This window comes from Girardinichthys multiradiatus, chromosome 9, assembly GCF_021462225.1.
Source record: "Girardinichthys multiradiatus isolate DD_20200921_A chromosome 9, DD_fGirMul_XY1, whole genome shotgun sequence".
NCBI classification, from domain to species: Eukaryota; Metazoa; Chordata; class Actinopteri; order Cyprinodontiformes; family Goodeidae; genus Girardinichthys; species Girardinichthys multiradiatus.
The window spans coordinates 43587383-43604852 of NC_061802.1; the positions used below are offsets into that span (position 1 = coordinate 43587383).

The 17470-nt window shown below is 41.8% G+C and overlaps 1 protein-coding gene across 1 annotated transcript; it reads right to left on the reverse strand.

The window, feature by feature from the left end:
- Window positions 1-704: 704 nt before the first annotated feature.
- glulb (glutamate-ammonia ligase (glutamine synthase) b) lies at window positions 705-3262 on the reverse strand. Its single transcript, XM_047373937.1, has 7 exons — window positions 3107-3262; window positions 2500-2675; window positions 2254-2415; window positions 2036-2182; window positions 1827-1954; window positions 1548-1747; window positions 705-1459 (listed from the first exon to the last, which is right to left on the reverse strand). The coding sequence occupies exons 2-7, from the start codon at window positions 2663-2665 to the stop codon at window positions 1141-1143; spliced, it is 1122 nt and encodes a 373-aa protein (XP_047229893.1). The 5' UTR covers window positions 2666-2675; window positions 3107-3262; the 3' UTR covers window positions 705-1140.
- Window positions 3263-17470: the final 14208 nt, after the last annotated feature.

Genomic DNA, 17470 nt, shown 5'->3' on the forward strand with positions numbered 1-17470 from the left:
GTAAAAAGGACAACTGGTATGAAAAAAATAAATGAAATTAAATCTTCTAATTGTTTCTCTAATCGTGGCAACAGAACCAGTTTGGTGTGTGCTGACTTACCTGACTCAGATTAGTGTACAAGGTTGGGCTTTATCACTCCAATCAAACTTAGTGGAATTTTCTGTTGCCACAAATTAAAGGGATTTAGAGGCACCAGACCTTGTTCAAGTTTTTTACAAAATAATGCCGGAGGCAACATGTGACATGCACAACGTGGTATTAATTGCTTAGAGTTTTCCAAACAGAATTTGCCATTTTTTCCCTCTTGATGCTTAATAACCAGCCCTAATGTCTTCCTCGCCCTCCTCCTACTTTCCTGGCCTTCCTTAGGACTCATTTAAACATAATCAGGGTTTGGTTCAAGGCAGACACAATTTTTAGACTGACCAGTAGTAGTCAGTCCTTTACTATAGGGATAAAGCATTTAAAGATTTACTCGTGTCAGTTCTCTCAACAGTACAGACTGGTCTGTTTGGCACCACTTAATAATCGAGACTGTGTGTGTGTGTGTGTGTCTCATCTAAATGAAGTACTGTTTGCTAAACATTACTCTGCATTTTCCTTTAACAACAGTCACATTTCAGAGATTTAGCTGATGTTCTGCTTGTGATAAACTAGTCTGTGTCAGAATAAAACTCCAGGAGAAAACTTCCAGGCAAAGGTCTAATGTAAAAACAGTAGCAATTTATTCCAGCGTTAATAACTCGTGAAAAAGAAAGAGAAAGCAAACATGCCTATAAAAGCCTATAGAAAGGAAATCTGTTACAACCTACCCAAGACGTGACAGACTGCAACAGAAAACATTCAAATGCCTTCGGGATTTTTTGGCTGTTTTATAAAGGGCTACAGCAAAAAGCTGAGGCACTTTAACAGTTTAGATTAGTACAAGTTAAACAGACAATAATAGCGTACATTTATAGAAATGATCACTTAACACTGTAACAAAACCCGGTGTTCATAGAAGTCAGTGTTTGTGTCAGTTGATGCACACAACTCAATGCAGGGATAGCAAATTAAGACAAGTAAAGTCTTTCTATGGAGTCTTAAAATAGACACATGACCAAATACAGTAAATATAGTGACACTTCCTTGTAGATCACTCATTTATTGTAGTCTGTGGGCTCACTGCCTTCTTCTTTGAGCAAACAGGTGCGCACCAGCACCTCTGTGACCATGTAAGGGTCGCAGTTTGCGGACGGACGACGATCTTCAAAGTAGCCACTCTTCTCGTGTCCCACCGAACGGGGGATGCGGATGCTGGCGCTGCGGTTGGCCACGCCAGCTGAGAATTCATCAATGTTTGAGGTTTCGTGATGACCAGTTAGGCGTCTGGCGTTGTCCAGCCCACCTTTAGGATCATAAGCCTGGATGTGATACATGTGTCTCTTTGCCAGCCTTTCGATGGACTCCTCAATGACTCTGTAGAAAAAGAGAAGTTTAGGATCAGGAAACGGAATCGCAAAGAAGTCGAAAAAATATTGGATTGAAAAGCCCAGATTTGTCCAACCTGAGTCCTCCCTCCTCACGCATCTCCTTTGTGCTGAAGTTGGTGTGACAGCCAGCGCCGTTCCAGTTCCCTGAGATAGGTTTGGGGTCAAAGGACACCACCACGCCGAAATCCTCACAGACTCTGTGCAGGATGAAGCGAGCAACCCAAAGATGGTCTCCCATGTTGATACCTTCACAGGGTCCAACCTGGAACTCCCACTGAAACAGCAGCATTGACATGGAGATTAATTAACATGCATGTAAACTTTGTGTTTTTAATGCGCTGATGGAAAAGTACCTGTGCTGGCATGACTTCAGCATTGGTTCCACAGATCTGAACCCCAGCGTACAGACAGGCTCTGTAATGGGCCTCCACTATGTCCCGTCCATATGCCTTATCTGCACCAACTCCACAATAATAAGGCCCTAAATGATCAAAATTAATTCAATGTTGGCTCTTCAAAACTGATGCTGCAACAGTGAGTAAGCTAAATAACTGACACTCACCTTGTGGACCTGGGAACCCATTGGAGGGCCAGCCAAAGGGATGTCCATCTGTACCAAGGATGGTGTACTCCTGCTCCATGCCAAACCATGGGTAGTGGTTTTCCACCATCCTCATGATCCGTTTACAGCTACACCGCAAGTTGGTCTCTGTTTGGACAGCATAAAACAAAAAGACAGAATACAGCAGCTCTTCCTAATTTTATTCTTTATCTGCTCACCTGCTGGCTTGCGGTTGTACTTCAGCACCTCACAGAGGACCAGCTTGTTGGGGTCCTTTCTGAATGGGTCCCTGAACATGACTGCAGGTATAAGGTACATGTCGCTGTTGGAGCCCTCTGACTGGTGCGTGCTGGAACCGTCGAAGTTCCACTCGGGAAGATCTAACAGAGGAAAGGAGATCAGAAATCTGCAAAAAGTATCTGAGAGCAAATGTTCAGCAACGTTTTACTGGATGTCGATCTTACCATCAATAGATTTTGGTTCAAAATCTAAAGTTCTGGTCTTGCATCGCAGTCCCTCTCCTGTTCCATCTATCCATATATACATGGCTTGGACTTTTTCTCGCTGAGGGAGATCCATGTATTGCTGCTTAACAGCTTTACTCAGTTTTGAACTTGCTGAGGTGGCCATCTTCCTGACCCTGTAACGTACAGAGAGAAGAAGACACATGACGGACTTCTCTGCTGATCTCTGAACGCATAAACTGTTGCCCATAAAGTTGTAATCATTAAAAAATTAAAGGTTTCATTTTACTACAATTCAGTTATCAATGTTCAACGTTAAGAAGATGAGTAAAATACAGTCTGTCATAAATAATCAGTTTCAGCATTTTATGAAAACAGATTTTATACACACGCATACACACACGCGTACACACCAGTTACCCTAACTGTTGTACATCTTTGAGATTAGTGATAGCAACGCCAGTAATGACCTTTTCAAAGCCACCTTTAGTTCTGATCTAAACAGCTGCTGATTGAGAGTAAGTGAGCAGAAAGTTTGCAACAGACCAAACAAATGACGCAAACGACCCGCAAAGTGCGTGCCTTTTGAGGGCAAAAACCCACGTACCTTATGTTAAGTGTAGAAAAATATCGAAAGATCAAAAGAGTATCTTGCTCTGTGCTCGAAGTGTCTGTTGCTATTGTTGTTCATTCCTGCTGTCTCTCGCTGCTGCTTATTTGCATTTATATCCCTGCCGAGCATCTCCGCCGCCTCCTATTGGCCAGACCGAAACGTGACTAGCCCGTGATGTAGGATGATGGAGGGCCTTTTTCTGTCACTGCACCGGTAAACAAAGCAGAGACCCAACACCCCCCACCTACACGTAATAGATAGGTTTTCACCTCTTACTAATTCACTAAAGTATGAATAATGAATCGGGCACCGAGAAGGTACGTCAATCTGCATTTTTAAATCTGACGAACACTGTAGAAAAAGTCCTGGATTGAAAGGGAACAACAAACTGAGTAGTAAACAAGACGCGCGCCCTCTAGTGTCTGATACTTGGCTGTTCAAAAGTTTTGTTTATTATTACCTCGGCCAAGGATGTTTTCAGTTGAGTTTATCTGTCTGTGTGTGTGTGTGTGTTTTCGCAACTTTACGGAAAAACGTACAGATGATTTTTATTTATTTATTTTACCAGAGGTCTTTGGTAGAATCCATTAAAAATTATGTGGTGATCCGCATCCAGGATTTTTTTGTCTATGGCTTCAGTGACCCTACTTTGGGTGGCTAAACAAGGCAAATTTATTTATATAGCACATTTCAGTAGCTGTACATGAAAACGGAGAAAGAGACACAGCACAAATAATTAAAGAGAATCAAAATGAATAATTGAAATGATAAAATAATAATAAAAAGATAAAAAATGAAAAATGATTGATAAAATGATTGCTAAGAAAATGAAAGGAAAGTTGGACTGAAAACTAAACTAATAATGTTTAAATAGCACAGTCCAAGGCCACTGTAAACAAATACGTTTTTAATCTTGATTTAAAGCAATTTAGGGTTTCGGCATTTTACAGTTGTCTGGGCGTTTATTCCAGATTAGTGGAGCATAAGAACTGAAAGCTGCTAATGTATTTTGGTGCTAAGTCATTCAGTGATTTATAGACTAACAGAAATATTTTAAAGTATATTTTCTGAGCTACAGGGAGCCAGTGTAGGGTCTTTAGAACCGGGGTGATGTGTTCCACTTTCTTAGTTCTGGTGAAGCCAGCAGCAGCGTTCTGGATCAACTGCAGCCGTCTGATCGACTTTTTAGGCAGACCTGTGAAGACACCATTGCAGTAATCAATTCTACTAAAGATGAACGCATAAATTCGTTTTTCAAGGTCCTGCAGAGATATTTGTCCCTAAATCCTAGAGATGTTCTTTAGGTGATAGAAGGCCAAGCTTGTTACTGTCTTTATGTGCCTCTAAATCAGAGAAATCAGAAATCAGAAAAGCTTTATTGCCAAGTACGTTTTTGGACATACAAGGAATTTGTTTTTTGCGTAATCAGTGCAATACAATACAAATTAAACAGTATAAACATATCTACAATATAATATAAATATATGTGCACAGTTTTAAGTGAGTGAGAGTAAATATAGAGCAGTATACGATGCAAGAGCAGTACAACAGTGCAGATGATCATTGTGCAAGTATGGTAGTGCAAATAAAGCAGGAGTCCAAGCTGAGCGTTAATGTAACGCATAGAGTTACAGTTTACAAGTGTCCTGTCAGCAAAAAAAAAAAAGGGGGGGGGGGGGGAAGGGAGAGTGTCAGGGTGGTTTCCGGGCTTTGTTAACAAGGCTGGTGGCAGATGGGAAAAAACTGTTCTTGTGGCGTGAGGTTTTGGTCCAGATGGACCGCAGCCTCCTGCCAGAGGGGAGAGTCTCAAAGAGTCTGTGACCGGGGTGGGAGGGATCAGCCAGAATCTTCCCTGCCCGCTTCAGGGTCCTGGAGGTGTACAGTTCCTGGAGCGACAGTAGACTGCAGCCAATCACCTTCTCAGTAGACCGAATGACACGCTGCAGCCTGCCCTTATCCTTGGCTGTAGCAGCGGCGTACCAGATGGTGATGGAGGAGGTGAGGATGGACTCAATGATGGCTGTGTAGAAGTGCACCATCATAGTCTTTGGCAGGTTGAATTTCTTCAGCTGCCGCAGGAAGAACATCCTCTGTTGGGCTTTCTTGATGAGGGAGCTGATGTTTGGCTCCCACTTGAGATCCTGGGAGATGATGGTTCCCAGGAAGCGGAAAGATTCCACAGTGTCAATTGTGGAGTCACAGAGGGTGATGGGGGCAGGTGGGGCTGGGTTCTGCCCGAAGTCCACAACCATCTCCACTGTCTTTAGAGCGTTGAGCTCAAGGTTGTTCTGGCTGCACCAGTCCAACAGATGGTCCACCTCCCATCTGTACGCGGACTCGTCACCATCAGAGATGAGTCCGATTAGGGTGGTGTCGTCCGCAAACTTCAGAAGCTTGACAGACTGGTGACTGGAGGTGCAGCTGTTGGTGTACATGGAGAAGAGCAGAGGAGAGAGAACACAGCCTTGGGGGGAACCGATGCTGATGGTCAGGGAGTCAGAGACGTGCTTCCCCAGCCTCACGCGCTGCTTCCTGTCAGACAGGAAGTCAGTTATCCACCTACAGGTGGAGTCGGGCACACTCAGCTGGGAGAGCTTCTCCTGTAGCAGAACTGGGACGATGGTGTTGAAGGCAGAGCTGAAATCCACAAACAGGATCCTGGCATAGGTTCCTGTGGAGTCCAGGTGCCAGGAGGATGAAGTGAAGGGCTAGGTTGACTGCATCATCTACAGACCTGTTGGCTCTGTAGGCAAACTGCAGGGGGTCCAGGAGGGGGTCGGTGATGTCTTTTAGGTGTGAGAGCACAAGGCGCTCAAAGGACTTCATCACCACAGAGGTCAGGGCGACGGGTCTGAAGTCATTAAGCCCTGTGGTCCTTGGCTTCTTGGGAACAGGGACGATGGTGGAGGACTTGAAGCAGGCTGGCACATGATATGTCTCCAGTGAGGTGTTAAAAATGTCTGTGAAGACTGGAGACAGCTGATCAGCGCAGTGCTTCAGGCTGGCTGGTGAGACAGAATCCGGACCAGCAGCTTTCCGGGGGTTCTGTCTCCTGAAGAGTTTGTTTACGTCCCTCTCCTGGATGGAAAAAGCCGTCCTCGGCGTGGGTAGGGGGCTGGTGGGGGGGAACTTCAGGGTGGGGGTTGGAGGTGCCAAGGCCCCTCTTGAGGTTGGGGAGGTGGGGGTGGTGGATTGTGGCTGCAGCTGTTGGGGGGCGTCGTGGGGGATGGTTGCAGGACTGTCCCTTTGTCTTTCAAAGTGGCAGTAGAACTCGTTCAGGTCGTTGGCGAGGCGTCGGTCATTGATGGAGTGGGGGGCTTTCGGCTTGTAGTTGGTGATTTGCTTGAGCCCTTTCCAGACAGACACAGAGTCGTCCGCTGAGAACTGGTTTTGGAGCTTCTCAGAGTACAGTCGTTTGGCCTCTTTCACTGCCTTGCCAAACTTGTACTTTGCCTCTCTGTATATGTCTTTGTCCCCATTCCTGAAGGCCTCTTCCTTATCCAGTCTTAACCTTCTGAGTTTAGCTGTGAACCAGGGTTTGTCGTTGTTGTAACTCACCCTGGTGCATGATGGTACACAGCTGTCCTCACAGAAGCTGATGTAGGAAGTCACAGCCTCTGTGTACTCGTCCAGACTGTTGGTAGTAGTCCTGAACACATCCCAGTCTGTACAGCCTAAACACGCCTGGAGATTCTCCACAGCCTCACTGCTCCACTTCCTTGTCGTCCTCACAACAGGTTTGCAGAGCTTTAGTTTCTGCCTGTATGCAGGAATCAGGTGGACCGTGATGTGGTCGGATTGGCCCAGTGCAGCACGTGGGACGGCATGATAAGCGTCTCTGATGGTGGTGTAACAGTGATCCAGAATGTTGTCCTCTCTGGTCGGACATTTAATAAACTGTCTATATTTGGGGAGTTCGTGGGTGAGATTACCTTTGTTAAAGTCGCCAACGACGATTACTAAGGAGTCCGGGTTGGTCCGCTCCACACTCAGTATCTGGTCGGCGAGCATGCGCTGTGCGACCTGCACGTTAGCTTGCGGCGGGATGTAAACACCGACCAGGATGAACGAAGCGAACTCACGGGGGGAATAGAAAGGCTTACAGTTTATGATGAAGGCTTCCAGGTCTGGAGAACAGTGCTGCTGAATCACTGTCACGTCGTTGCACCAACCACTGTTGAGGTAAAAACAGATTCCTCCACCTTTCGCTTTGCCGGAGAGTTACGTGTCTCTGTCCGCTCTGTAGAGCTGGAATCCTGCCAGCTGCAGCGCAGAGTCCGGTATTAATCCACACAGCCACGTCTCCGTGAAGCACAAAACTGCCGATGAATAAAAGTCCCTGTTTTTCCCCAACAGCAGTTGTAGTTCCTCAATTTTGTTGGGAAGTGAGCGCACGTTAGAGAGAGATATTCCAGGTAACGGTGTTCGAAGTCCACGCTGGCGAAGACGTTCCAGCACCCCAGCCCGTTTCCCTCTCTTCCAGCGTTTCAACGCGTGAACAAAGGTGAGCGCACCTTTGACCAGAATGTCCAAAAATTCCAGAGCAGTAGGCAGAAAAGTTGGAAATAACTCCTCTGGTGTAGTAGCCCTGATGTTCATGAGTTCTTCTCTGGTGAGAGAGCTCCGGGTACCATCACAGAAGACCGTTTTAAAGCAAAAAACAAAACAAAACAATGTGCACCAACACGCCGAGGCGACCATCTGCGGCGCCATCTTGGATATTTGTTAAAGGTTTGATAAAGGTTCAGAGTCCATCACTACATCCAGATTTCAAGTCTGATTGGTGGTTTCTAGCTGTATTATCTGAAGTTGGGTCCTAACTTTTAAATGCTCTTCTTTTGGTCAAAAAAAAATAATGCTACCTAAGTTTTGTTTTGATTCAGCTGAAGAAAATTTTGCCACATCTATCCATTGATTTCTTCTAAGCATTTACCCAGCGCCTGGATGGGTTCATAGTCACCTAATGACATTGTAATGTAAAGCTGAATGTCGTCTGCATAGTTACGATAACTTACGTTGTTGTTTATTATAATCTGAGTTATGGGGAGCATGTAAATATTGAATAAGAGGGGCCCTAAGATGGACCCTTGGGGAACGCCACATGTGATTTTTGTGCTCTCTGATGTAAAGTTACCTACTGACACTAAAAAGTCCCTGTCCTTCAAGTAGGATTTAAACCAGTTGAGTGCTGTACCAGAAAGGCCGACCCAGTTTTCCAGGCATTCTAATAAAATGGAGTGATCAACAGTGTTGAATGCTGCACTAAGGTCCAATAATACCAGCACTGTGGTTCTTCCACAGTCTGCATTTATACGGATGTCATTGAACACCTTGACAAGAGCAGTCTCTGTACTGTGGTGAGCAGGAAGCCTGACTGGAAGACATCGAAGCGGTTGGTCATTGTTAGGAAGTTGTTTAACTGTTGAAACACAGCTTTTTCAATAATCTTACTGATGAAGGGGAGGTTTGGGATAGGCTTGTAGTTCTGTAGTAGCAACTTGTCCAAGTTGCTCTTTTTCAATAGAGGTTTGATATTTGCTGTTTATAGAGCCTGGGGGAAAACACCTGACAAAAGGATGTCAGAGCCGGCGGGCTGGGGTGAGTTTGCTTGTCAACCCCCAGCTAAGCCATCTCGTGTTTGGGTTTACCCTGTGGATATAAGGGTCACATCCCTGCGCCTTAGAGTCAGTGAGGGGTCACTGACTGTTGTTTCAGCCTGCGGGCCGAGCAGTGGTACGGAGTACCCGGCCTCCCTGTCGGGGGTGGTGGATAGTGGCCCTCTTGGGGACATTGTGCGGGGGGACTTCCAGTGACACCTGGAGGGGTGTAATAGGGAGGAATGCCCTTCCGATCTGAACCATAGTGGTATTTTATTATTGGACCTTTGTGCTAGTCACAAATTGTCCATAATGAACACCATGTTTAAGCATAAGGGTGTTCATCAGTGCACTTGGCACCAGGATCCACCAGGCAGGAGGTTGATAATGGAGATCCCGAATACAAGCGACTGAAATGAGCTTCCTCCGCAGGGTGGCCGGGCACTCCCTTAAAGAAAGGGTCAGGAGGTTGGCATTAAATAAATGAAAGCTATAGATAATATACTTCAATTTAAAAAATCTTACAATTTAAACAAAAAAGAAATAAAACTATCATACTCACATTTATGTAATAATTGGATAATTTTCTACTTACATTTTTTGAAAGAAATATATAAATCACTACAACTTTAACAATAAAAAAACATCCAATACTTAGACTTTGTGCAATAAACAATCAAGGGGTACAATCAGTGTAAAAACACATGTACACACAAATGAGCAATTCAGTGGGGCCAATTGACCTAAAATACCTGCTTTTGTACTTATAGGAGGAAATTCACCCATGCATACACAGGTTGAGCCTGCAAACTCCTCATAGAAATACCCCAGCTGAGATTTGATCCTGTAGCTATGTGGTCACTGTGAAAGCCATAACTCCACCAATCATTACATATACTTTCACAATCTCTGTGTGTTGACTCTAAATAAAACAGCAGCAGGATGAGAAGATCAGTATATAATAATTTTGACACTAAGATATTCTACTAATAACAAAATACCTTGAGCTGAAGTAGGAAGGTATAATACATGCCCAAGATTTCTGTTTCCCTTTTGGGTGAAATCTCGAAAGGTTTAACAGCACACAGGCTGATGTTCTTTAACTATGGCTTTCTTTTATTTCAAGCTTTTCTTTCAGGTTCTAGGCAACTATCTATTGCTTCAGCTTTATACCTCATGTCTTGACTTAAGTTTGCTCCATCTGTGCTTTTAGTTGTAGAATTTTCTGACTGTGGCTTAGGTGAGCTAAATAGAATATTTCATTCTAGGCCCAGGGGTTTCATCATTAGGCTCTTTTTTTGTTATTATACTCATGGTTCTTACATAAGATCTTAAATAAAAGGTTTGTGGAAATCCTGATATGCCATGACATTGCCAAACTGGATAATTGCAAAAACTGAAACTTATTCTTGTTAATCGCAAATGGCATACGCTTTATCCCCAGAGACCCCAAAGTGCTTTACACTACAATCAATCATCCACCAATTCATACACACATTCACACACTGACAGTGGTAGATTATATTATAGCAACAGCTGCCCTGGGGCAGACTGACAGAAGCAAGGCTGCTATACAATCGGCACCACTGGGCCCAAGGACAGAACAACTGAGACGTACATAAGGGTTCAAACCGGCAACCCATCAGTTATAGGACAGACTACTACCACCTGAGCCACAGTCACCCAAACTCTTTGTAAAAGAGGAACTTCGTATGTTAATAAAATAAAACAGTGGGTGGAACCCCACATTTAGAGAAATTCCATCCTTAAACTTTCTAATAACAAAGAACCACTTAATGGAACAGGAATAGAATAAATTGGGTTTATTGGGCCCTGCTGTAGGAGTCGCAGGTCAGTCAAACCTTTTAAAACATAGGATTAGATTACTGTAACCGGATATGAAACATGGCTGAAGTCATGGTTTGGTATCAGTAAACATGAAACAAGTCTGCCCATATAGAGTTGCAACATCAGTGACCCTGTAAACTGTTTATTTTAGGGATGTTTGGAAGTAAACAACAGTGACTCTGTGAGTCTGAGACCTGCATAGCAACAGTAATAGACATGTCAAATAATGTTCTAGGTTGGTTTTCACTCATTGTACTCTGTGAAATATGAGGATTGGGCTGTTGTAAAGAACAGAGGTAGCATGTTTTTATATGTTTTATTGGAGACTGTGTTGGCTTTCTTTCATGTTCATGGTTTTTCACATATATATATATGTACAGGGCTGTCAAAAAGTGTTACGTTTTTTCAAGATTTTCTCACATTTAATTGCAACCACAAAACTCAACTTATTTTATTTAGAATTGATGACAGAGACCAACACAATGTGTGTATAATTGTAATGCAGAAAGCAAATAATACATAGTTTTCTAAGATTTGTACAAATAAACATCCGAAAAATACAAGAGCAACCAAAAGCCTTCAGAAGAGACAATTATTACATCTGTATGTTATTTTTTTATTTTTTCAGTATAAATCTAGCTGTTCTATAAAGGCCTCATGGGTTTGTTATAGAACATTAGGGAACACAAAGCCCAAGGGACACAGGGAGAACGTTGTGGCTGTGATGTATGTGAGTAATGAGCTGTATAGGCACTCGTAGATAAAAATATACAGAAGTGGTCTGCAGTGGTATTGCACGTGTGTAAGACATGTTATGAGAGGAGATTAATTAAAGAACATCTATTCACGTTATGTCTGGTAGTCCTGCCTCATAAATACAACTTTGGCCATTCACTTAAAAAGACAAGGCAAGGATGGCATCAGTCAGAGAAGAAGCCAAGATGTTCATGGAAACTGGAGAAGCTACTGAGATCCACAGCTAAGGTGGGAGAATACAAGTAAGTCATGAAGTGCTGGTTTGTTGGGGAAACAATGTGCAGACAAGGCTGCGGGAACCACTTGGTGAGTAAAACCATTTTGGTAATGAAAACTTATAATTAACGCAGGTATACAGAGAGATCAAGGCAATTGACATGGAGCAGGTAGTAAACAGGAGGATCCAGTGGTGACCACTGAAAACCAATGAGTATAAATACAGAGGCAGGGTGGAGAAGTGACCAATGACCAAGAAGTGCTAATCAGGTGAAATTTGGAGCAGCTGTTGGCAGGGAGAATGCAGAGCAACTGAAGGAAGAAGGCTAATTAACTCAGAGAAGTGGGAACACAGAGAAATCCAGGAAAGTAACATCTATCTAAACACAAGAATGAACCAAAAACCTAATGCACCATAGAGGAATGGAAACAACCACAACTTGAGACATAAGCAGGGAAACCAACAAGAACTCAAGACTCAAACACAGGTGAATCCTGAGAGAATATGCTGAAATATCTAATTGTTGCCGACAAATCTGTCTTTTATGAAAAGGTTGGCAGAAATCCCATTTCAAAGTATGTAGGGAATACAACAAACATGGGGAAGAGGGTGCTCCGGTAAACCTTTATCTTACATGCAAAACAATATACCATCTTAGACACATCATCTTCATGTTGAAACGTGGTGCCAGCATTATGCTATAGGGGTGTCTTTCTTCAGCAGTGACAGCTGGTTGAAGTTGGGAAAATAGATGGAACTTTCAACCAGATTGGAAAGGTATGTGGTATATCTATTTACTTGCTACTGTTTGTCATCATCACTAATTCAAATCTAGAAAGCTTAATGTGGGGATTGATGTCAGGAGGAAGAATTATTTTGTTATCTTTTGAGACCATTACATTACTCATCATTTTGCATCATTTTCCCAACTTTGCAGGAAAATTAGTCATTTGGTTTCCCTTTTCTGTCTATCTCTAACTCAGACATTACATTAGGGTGTTTTTTCTATTTCTCTACTCCTACTCACAAAACATTTTTAGAACTAGTTTACAAGAGGAGATTGAATGCATTTTCTTAAAATACTGTATTTGTGGTAAATAAAGGAAAATAAAATATAATATACAACATTGCGACAAAAATGTTCAGAACAAATCAGTTTCATTTTGTTGTAGAAATGCAAATATTGCTTTAAACACAGAAAAACAAGTACATCTTTGTTATATTTTTATTGTTTGTCAAAGTTATTAAGAGTGTTGCTGAGGATCTTAAGAGCCACTCTGGAGCTCCAGGTTGAAGACTCCTGCTTTAAGCCATCTTTTCATTATTTTTTAATAACCACCTACAACTTTCTCCATACTTTAAACATTTCCTTTCAGTCTTTGTAAATTTTGTCATTGTTAGGAATAACCTTGCTTACTATAACTTACAGATGAGCTTTCACACACAGACCAGAATGATAAAGTATGAATGCTAATGTTTTCACTTTTCTTAGAATATGATAATAATCCTCAGTGACCTACAATTTGACATAAAGTTTAGTGCATTGTGTTGATTGTGGGACATACTGTAACAGGAGCGATTAGATTGCAGCAGCCACACTTAGATTCAGGGTTCGACACCTGCTATTGCACACTCAATCAGATAGACACCAGAATACTGACACATAGTCTACTGATAAACACTGAGGGAGTGTACATCCCATGCAGGGAGTACCAGACATAAAAAACCGTGCAACCTTCTTTCGGGGCTGTTTCGTCACATCACCGAGTGGGTTACGGACGGGAGTCATCAGCGCTGATCTCTGTAACCATTCCTCTGCCTTATTTAGAATAAAAGTGTTGAGAGTATAGAACAGTTTTTAGGAGAAATTCATTGTAAGTAGAGGTGATGCTTCTGGGGAAAAGATTTTGGGGGAGGTCCAAGGCGTCAACAGGGTGCAGTAGCTCGGACAGTCATCATATTAGTTTCCTCATCCTCAATACTAGAAGCCTAGGCCGGAAATCTGGGTTCAGTACTTTCAGAGGAGCTCTGGGACAAAGCAATGTCACATATCTACTCCAGCTCTGTAAACACTTGTTACAGATTGATACACATCAAGTCCTGGATAGGCTTCATTATTCTGACCCCCAATAAACCACATATGTCCATCAATTTCCCAATATCCCAATATGACCAATTTCAACTGAACTTTGGATATCAGTTTTGTTTTTCTCCTTAGACTCTTCTTTATACGGACATTTACGCTCATTGTGGTTGTCTCTTTAGAGTTGGCTGTTGATGTGCTTGCTTGTTTGTTTTTGTTTGCTGATTTTGTCTCGTTTTCTATTCTGAAAATGCATATATACCTTTCAGGAGGATTACAACCATAAACACACAGCCAGGGCTAAAACAGAATGATTTGGATCAATGCATGTTGATCTAATATGTGAATAGCCCAATATGGGTGTAGACCTGGGAACTGAGTCAGGGTGGAATATAAATGAATGCCAGACTTTTTGTATTTAGTCTATAAAAATAAAAACACTGAATGATGAATATGAAAATTCCTTATGGATATGGAATATGCATATTGTTTTTGACAGTCGGTTGGACTGCTCAACTTTCCAATTATCCCAAGAAAAGATAAAGCACTCAGTTCTGTGCATTGTCAAAATATTAATACAGACAGCATATATTCTTTACAACTAACAGAAAGCAGAGGTGGTGAAATCATTATATAAAGTGTTGATAATAAATAAGCTTTTATTGTGAAAAAGATCCAGGAAAGATGGACTGATGTTTTGTGACACATGGCTAATTGGTTGTGCAGAAAGACATGATCCAAGATGAGATTAATTATTAATTGTGAAAGACTGTTAATAAAACCAGTCTAGTGATACATAGATTGCCCATCTGACATCTTTATAATAATCTGAAACCATTTGCCCTTCTATTAAAGAATACTGGTGGTTCAGTGTCAGTTATTCTTGTGTATGTCCATGACATTTGGGTAAGCAGAGTTTGCATTCTGACTGTTAGGACACACAACCTTCCCCCTGGTTTACAGTTATTCCCCAGCAGAGGGGGCTGGAGGACAGCTCAGGATGAGGCATTTCCCTCCTTCCAGCAGTTGTCTCATTACAGCATTTTTGGATGATGACACACACTCTGCTGTTGGTGAAAGCTCCAGAACCAGAGGGACTTTTCTTCCTGTCCAGACCAAATTGTTCGATTCGGTCTTGATGGAGTGAGCATGGGTGAAAAGAATATAAAAACCATTAAAGAGAAGTTTGTAGTAAAACAAATTTTAGCCCAAACTCTGTCATGTGACGGCTGACCAGTTTCTCAGGGTCATTTGCTCCTATTGCCTTACCTTTCTGCTCCAGGAGACATGCTACTCACTGACATGCAGCATTACACACACCATGTTTAACAAACCTACATTTAACTTATTATATTCCACTTATTTACTGTGCAACGGTTACAAATATTCTCTTCTTGTTGAAACTGGTAAAAGTCAGACTTTCAGTACCAGCCATTATAGGATGATCTCTGAGTATACACAGTCACCTGCAAATGTATGCATACACCTTCAACTTTCACATTTTCTCACCCTAAGGTCACAAACTTCTATATATTATCTTCGGATTTTAGGCTGTAAGCCAACCCAGAATAATCCATAATTGTAAAAAAAAAAAAAAAAAACTATTGTTGTGATGTGGAAAAATGTTAACATGTTTAAAGGCCTGTAAATACTTGTTCTTTTGCAGTGATCTTGAGCTACCTGCTCTTGCAGCTCCTGCCAACGGAGTTCTGTCTTCCTCTGCAAAGAATAAGCTGTGTCGGCTCCTCCAGAAGAAATAAGACAACAATTCCAAAGAACAAGTTTAGTTATTTATTTTTAGCTATTTCTGAAAAGATCAATTTATACGTTTTTAGTCGGGAGTATAAAAACCTTGTTACCAATTATAGTATCTGTCTGTCACAAAATGAGCATTCTTGTTTTCATTAAGTGCTTTTGATCTCCTGCCACCTCTGCAAACACCTGATGCACCTGATACTCTTTTTCCTGAAAGCAAACTTTAAAAAACAAAGTGATACAAAAGGGACAGTTTGGAGCAAACAGGGCAGAACACCAACAATTTAAAACATAACCTCTTTATGGTGACAAAGGACTAAACCAGTGATTCTTAGCTTTAGTGGCCTTTACATGAGCCTCTTCTTAAAACTGTTGTTGATTGTTTGCTCCTTATTCCTAAACGTTTCACTTATACCCTTCTTACAGTCTGAGATCCTTTTGACGAGGACAGTAAAAGGATTGAAGAGATCTGTGTCTTCTCTGGCTATGTTGAGCATTAAACAATGTAGCGCAGTCCCTCCCCCACCAGTTGCTGTACAGTTTTTTCTTTTTCTTTTTTTTAGTTAATTAAAAGTCAGCTAAGATTGGCAATATATGCTTAATGCTTTATTAGGTAGCATTCCTTCCTGGATGGATTGAAAACATTTTCCACAATCAGAGCATCTGCTGCATAGTTTTATATGTATTTGTATTTAGAGTCATATACAATAAATAATGGAATCAGCATGTCAGGTCTCAAAGAAAACTGGAAATTAATGAGAATCTTGACCTGCGAGTCTTCAGAGGAGCTAAAGGAGAGCTACTCATCATGTCTTTTAAGCTAAATCTGGTTTGTATCAACTGTCTGGAAGCTGTGAGCAGCATGTCTGACTGCAGGCTCACTAACTGCTCTCATAGCACAGTGGATTTTCTGCTAATACCAGTGCATAACAAAAATGTTTACTTGAAAACTACCAGAGAAATTTAGCAGGTGTTAGCACTACATTTTTGCTTAAGTCTATATCAGCACATTTATAAATAGGCTATGCTATATTATATTTGCAGCAGCTGGAATAGTTCCTTTTTGAAATAAAAGCAGTCAGATCATGCTATACAGTTTGGTATAAAGTCTTCATTTAAATACTGTGGTGTGTTTACTCAAGGTTATATTATGGTGAGAATCCACCACCAACCCACAGCTGTAATGGATGTATCGTATTTGGTTGAAACCAGAAACGGTTAATTTTATTTAAACCTGCAACAATAAACCTGCCATGTGTGAAGCTGACAGTGTTCTGGTGTTGCTTAAACTGTGAGTCAGTCATTCCTTTACATTTATTCATTTAGGAACACGGGGCGATCCAAATCAAAGCTGTTGCTTTAACCCCAACTTTACAGTGTGTCAGTCATTAAACAAAGGGTTCATAGCTTAAGGGACTGTTTTCCTGACGAGTTTTCTTCAGTTTAAGTTCTTTTTACAGGATTTGCTGTCCCAGATGACTGTCTTCTCTTACTACCGCTGAGGGTTTTAGATATTTAGATATTCTGCTCCCTACAAATATTTAACTGAAATAACAGCAACAATATTTCATTCAGTTAAGAGGCATCAATTTGTTCAATTCAGTTCCATTCAAAAATACTTTATTAATCACAAAGGGAAATTAAATGTTGTTGTAGCTCATATTATGAAGGTTTTTTCAAAGAGCCGTTGCTGATGGCTGTGGGCAGGAATGATCTCCTGTAGCTGTCTTACAGCACATCTGAAGAAGCCTCTGACTGAGGACATTCTGTTGTTGTAGGACAGTCTCATGAAGAGGATGCTCAGGGTTCTCCATAATGTTCTCTATTTTATGAAGAATCCTTCTTTGCATAATGATCTCCAGAGGTTCCAGAGGAGTCCCCAGAACAGAGCCAGCCTTCTTTATCAGCTTGTTGAGCTTTTTTAAGTCCCTGGCTCTGATGCTGCTTCCCCAGCAGATCATTGCAGAAGAGATCACACTTTCCACAACAGACTTCTAGAAGATATGCAGCATCTTGCTGTAAACACTGAAGGACCTAAGCTTCCTCAAGAAGTACAGTCTGCTCTGTACCTTCTTGTAGATGGCTTCACAGTTACATCTCCA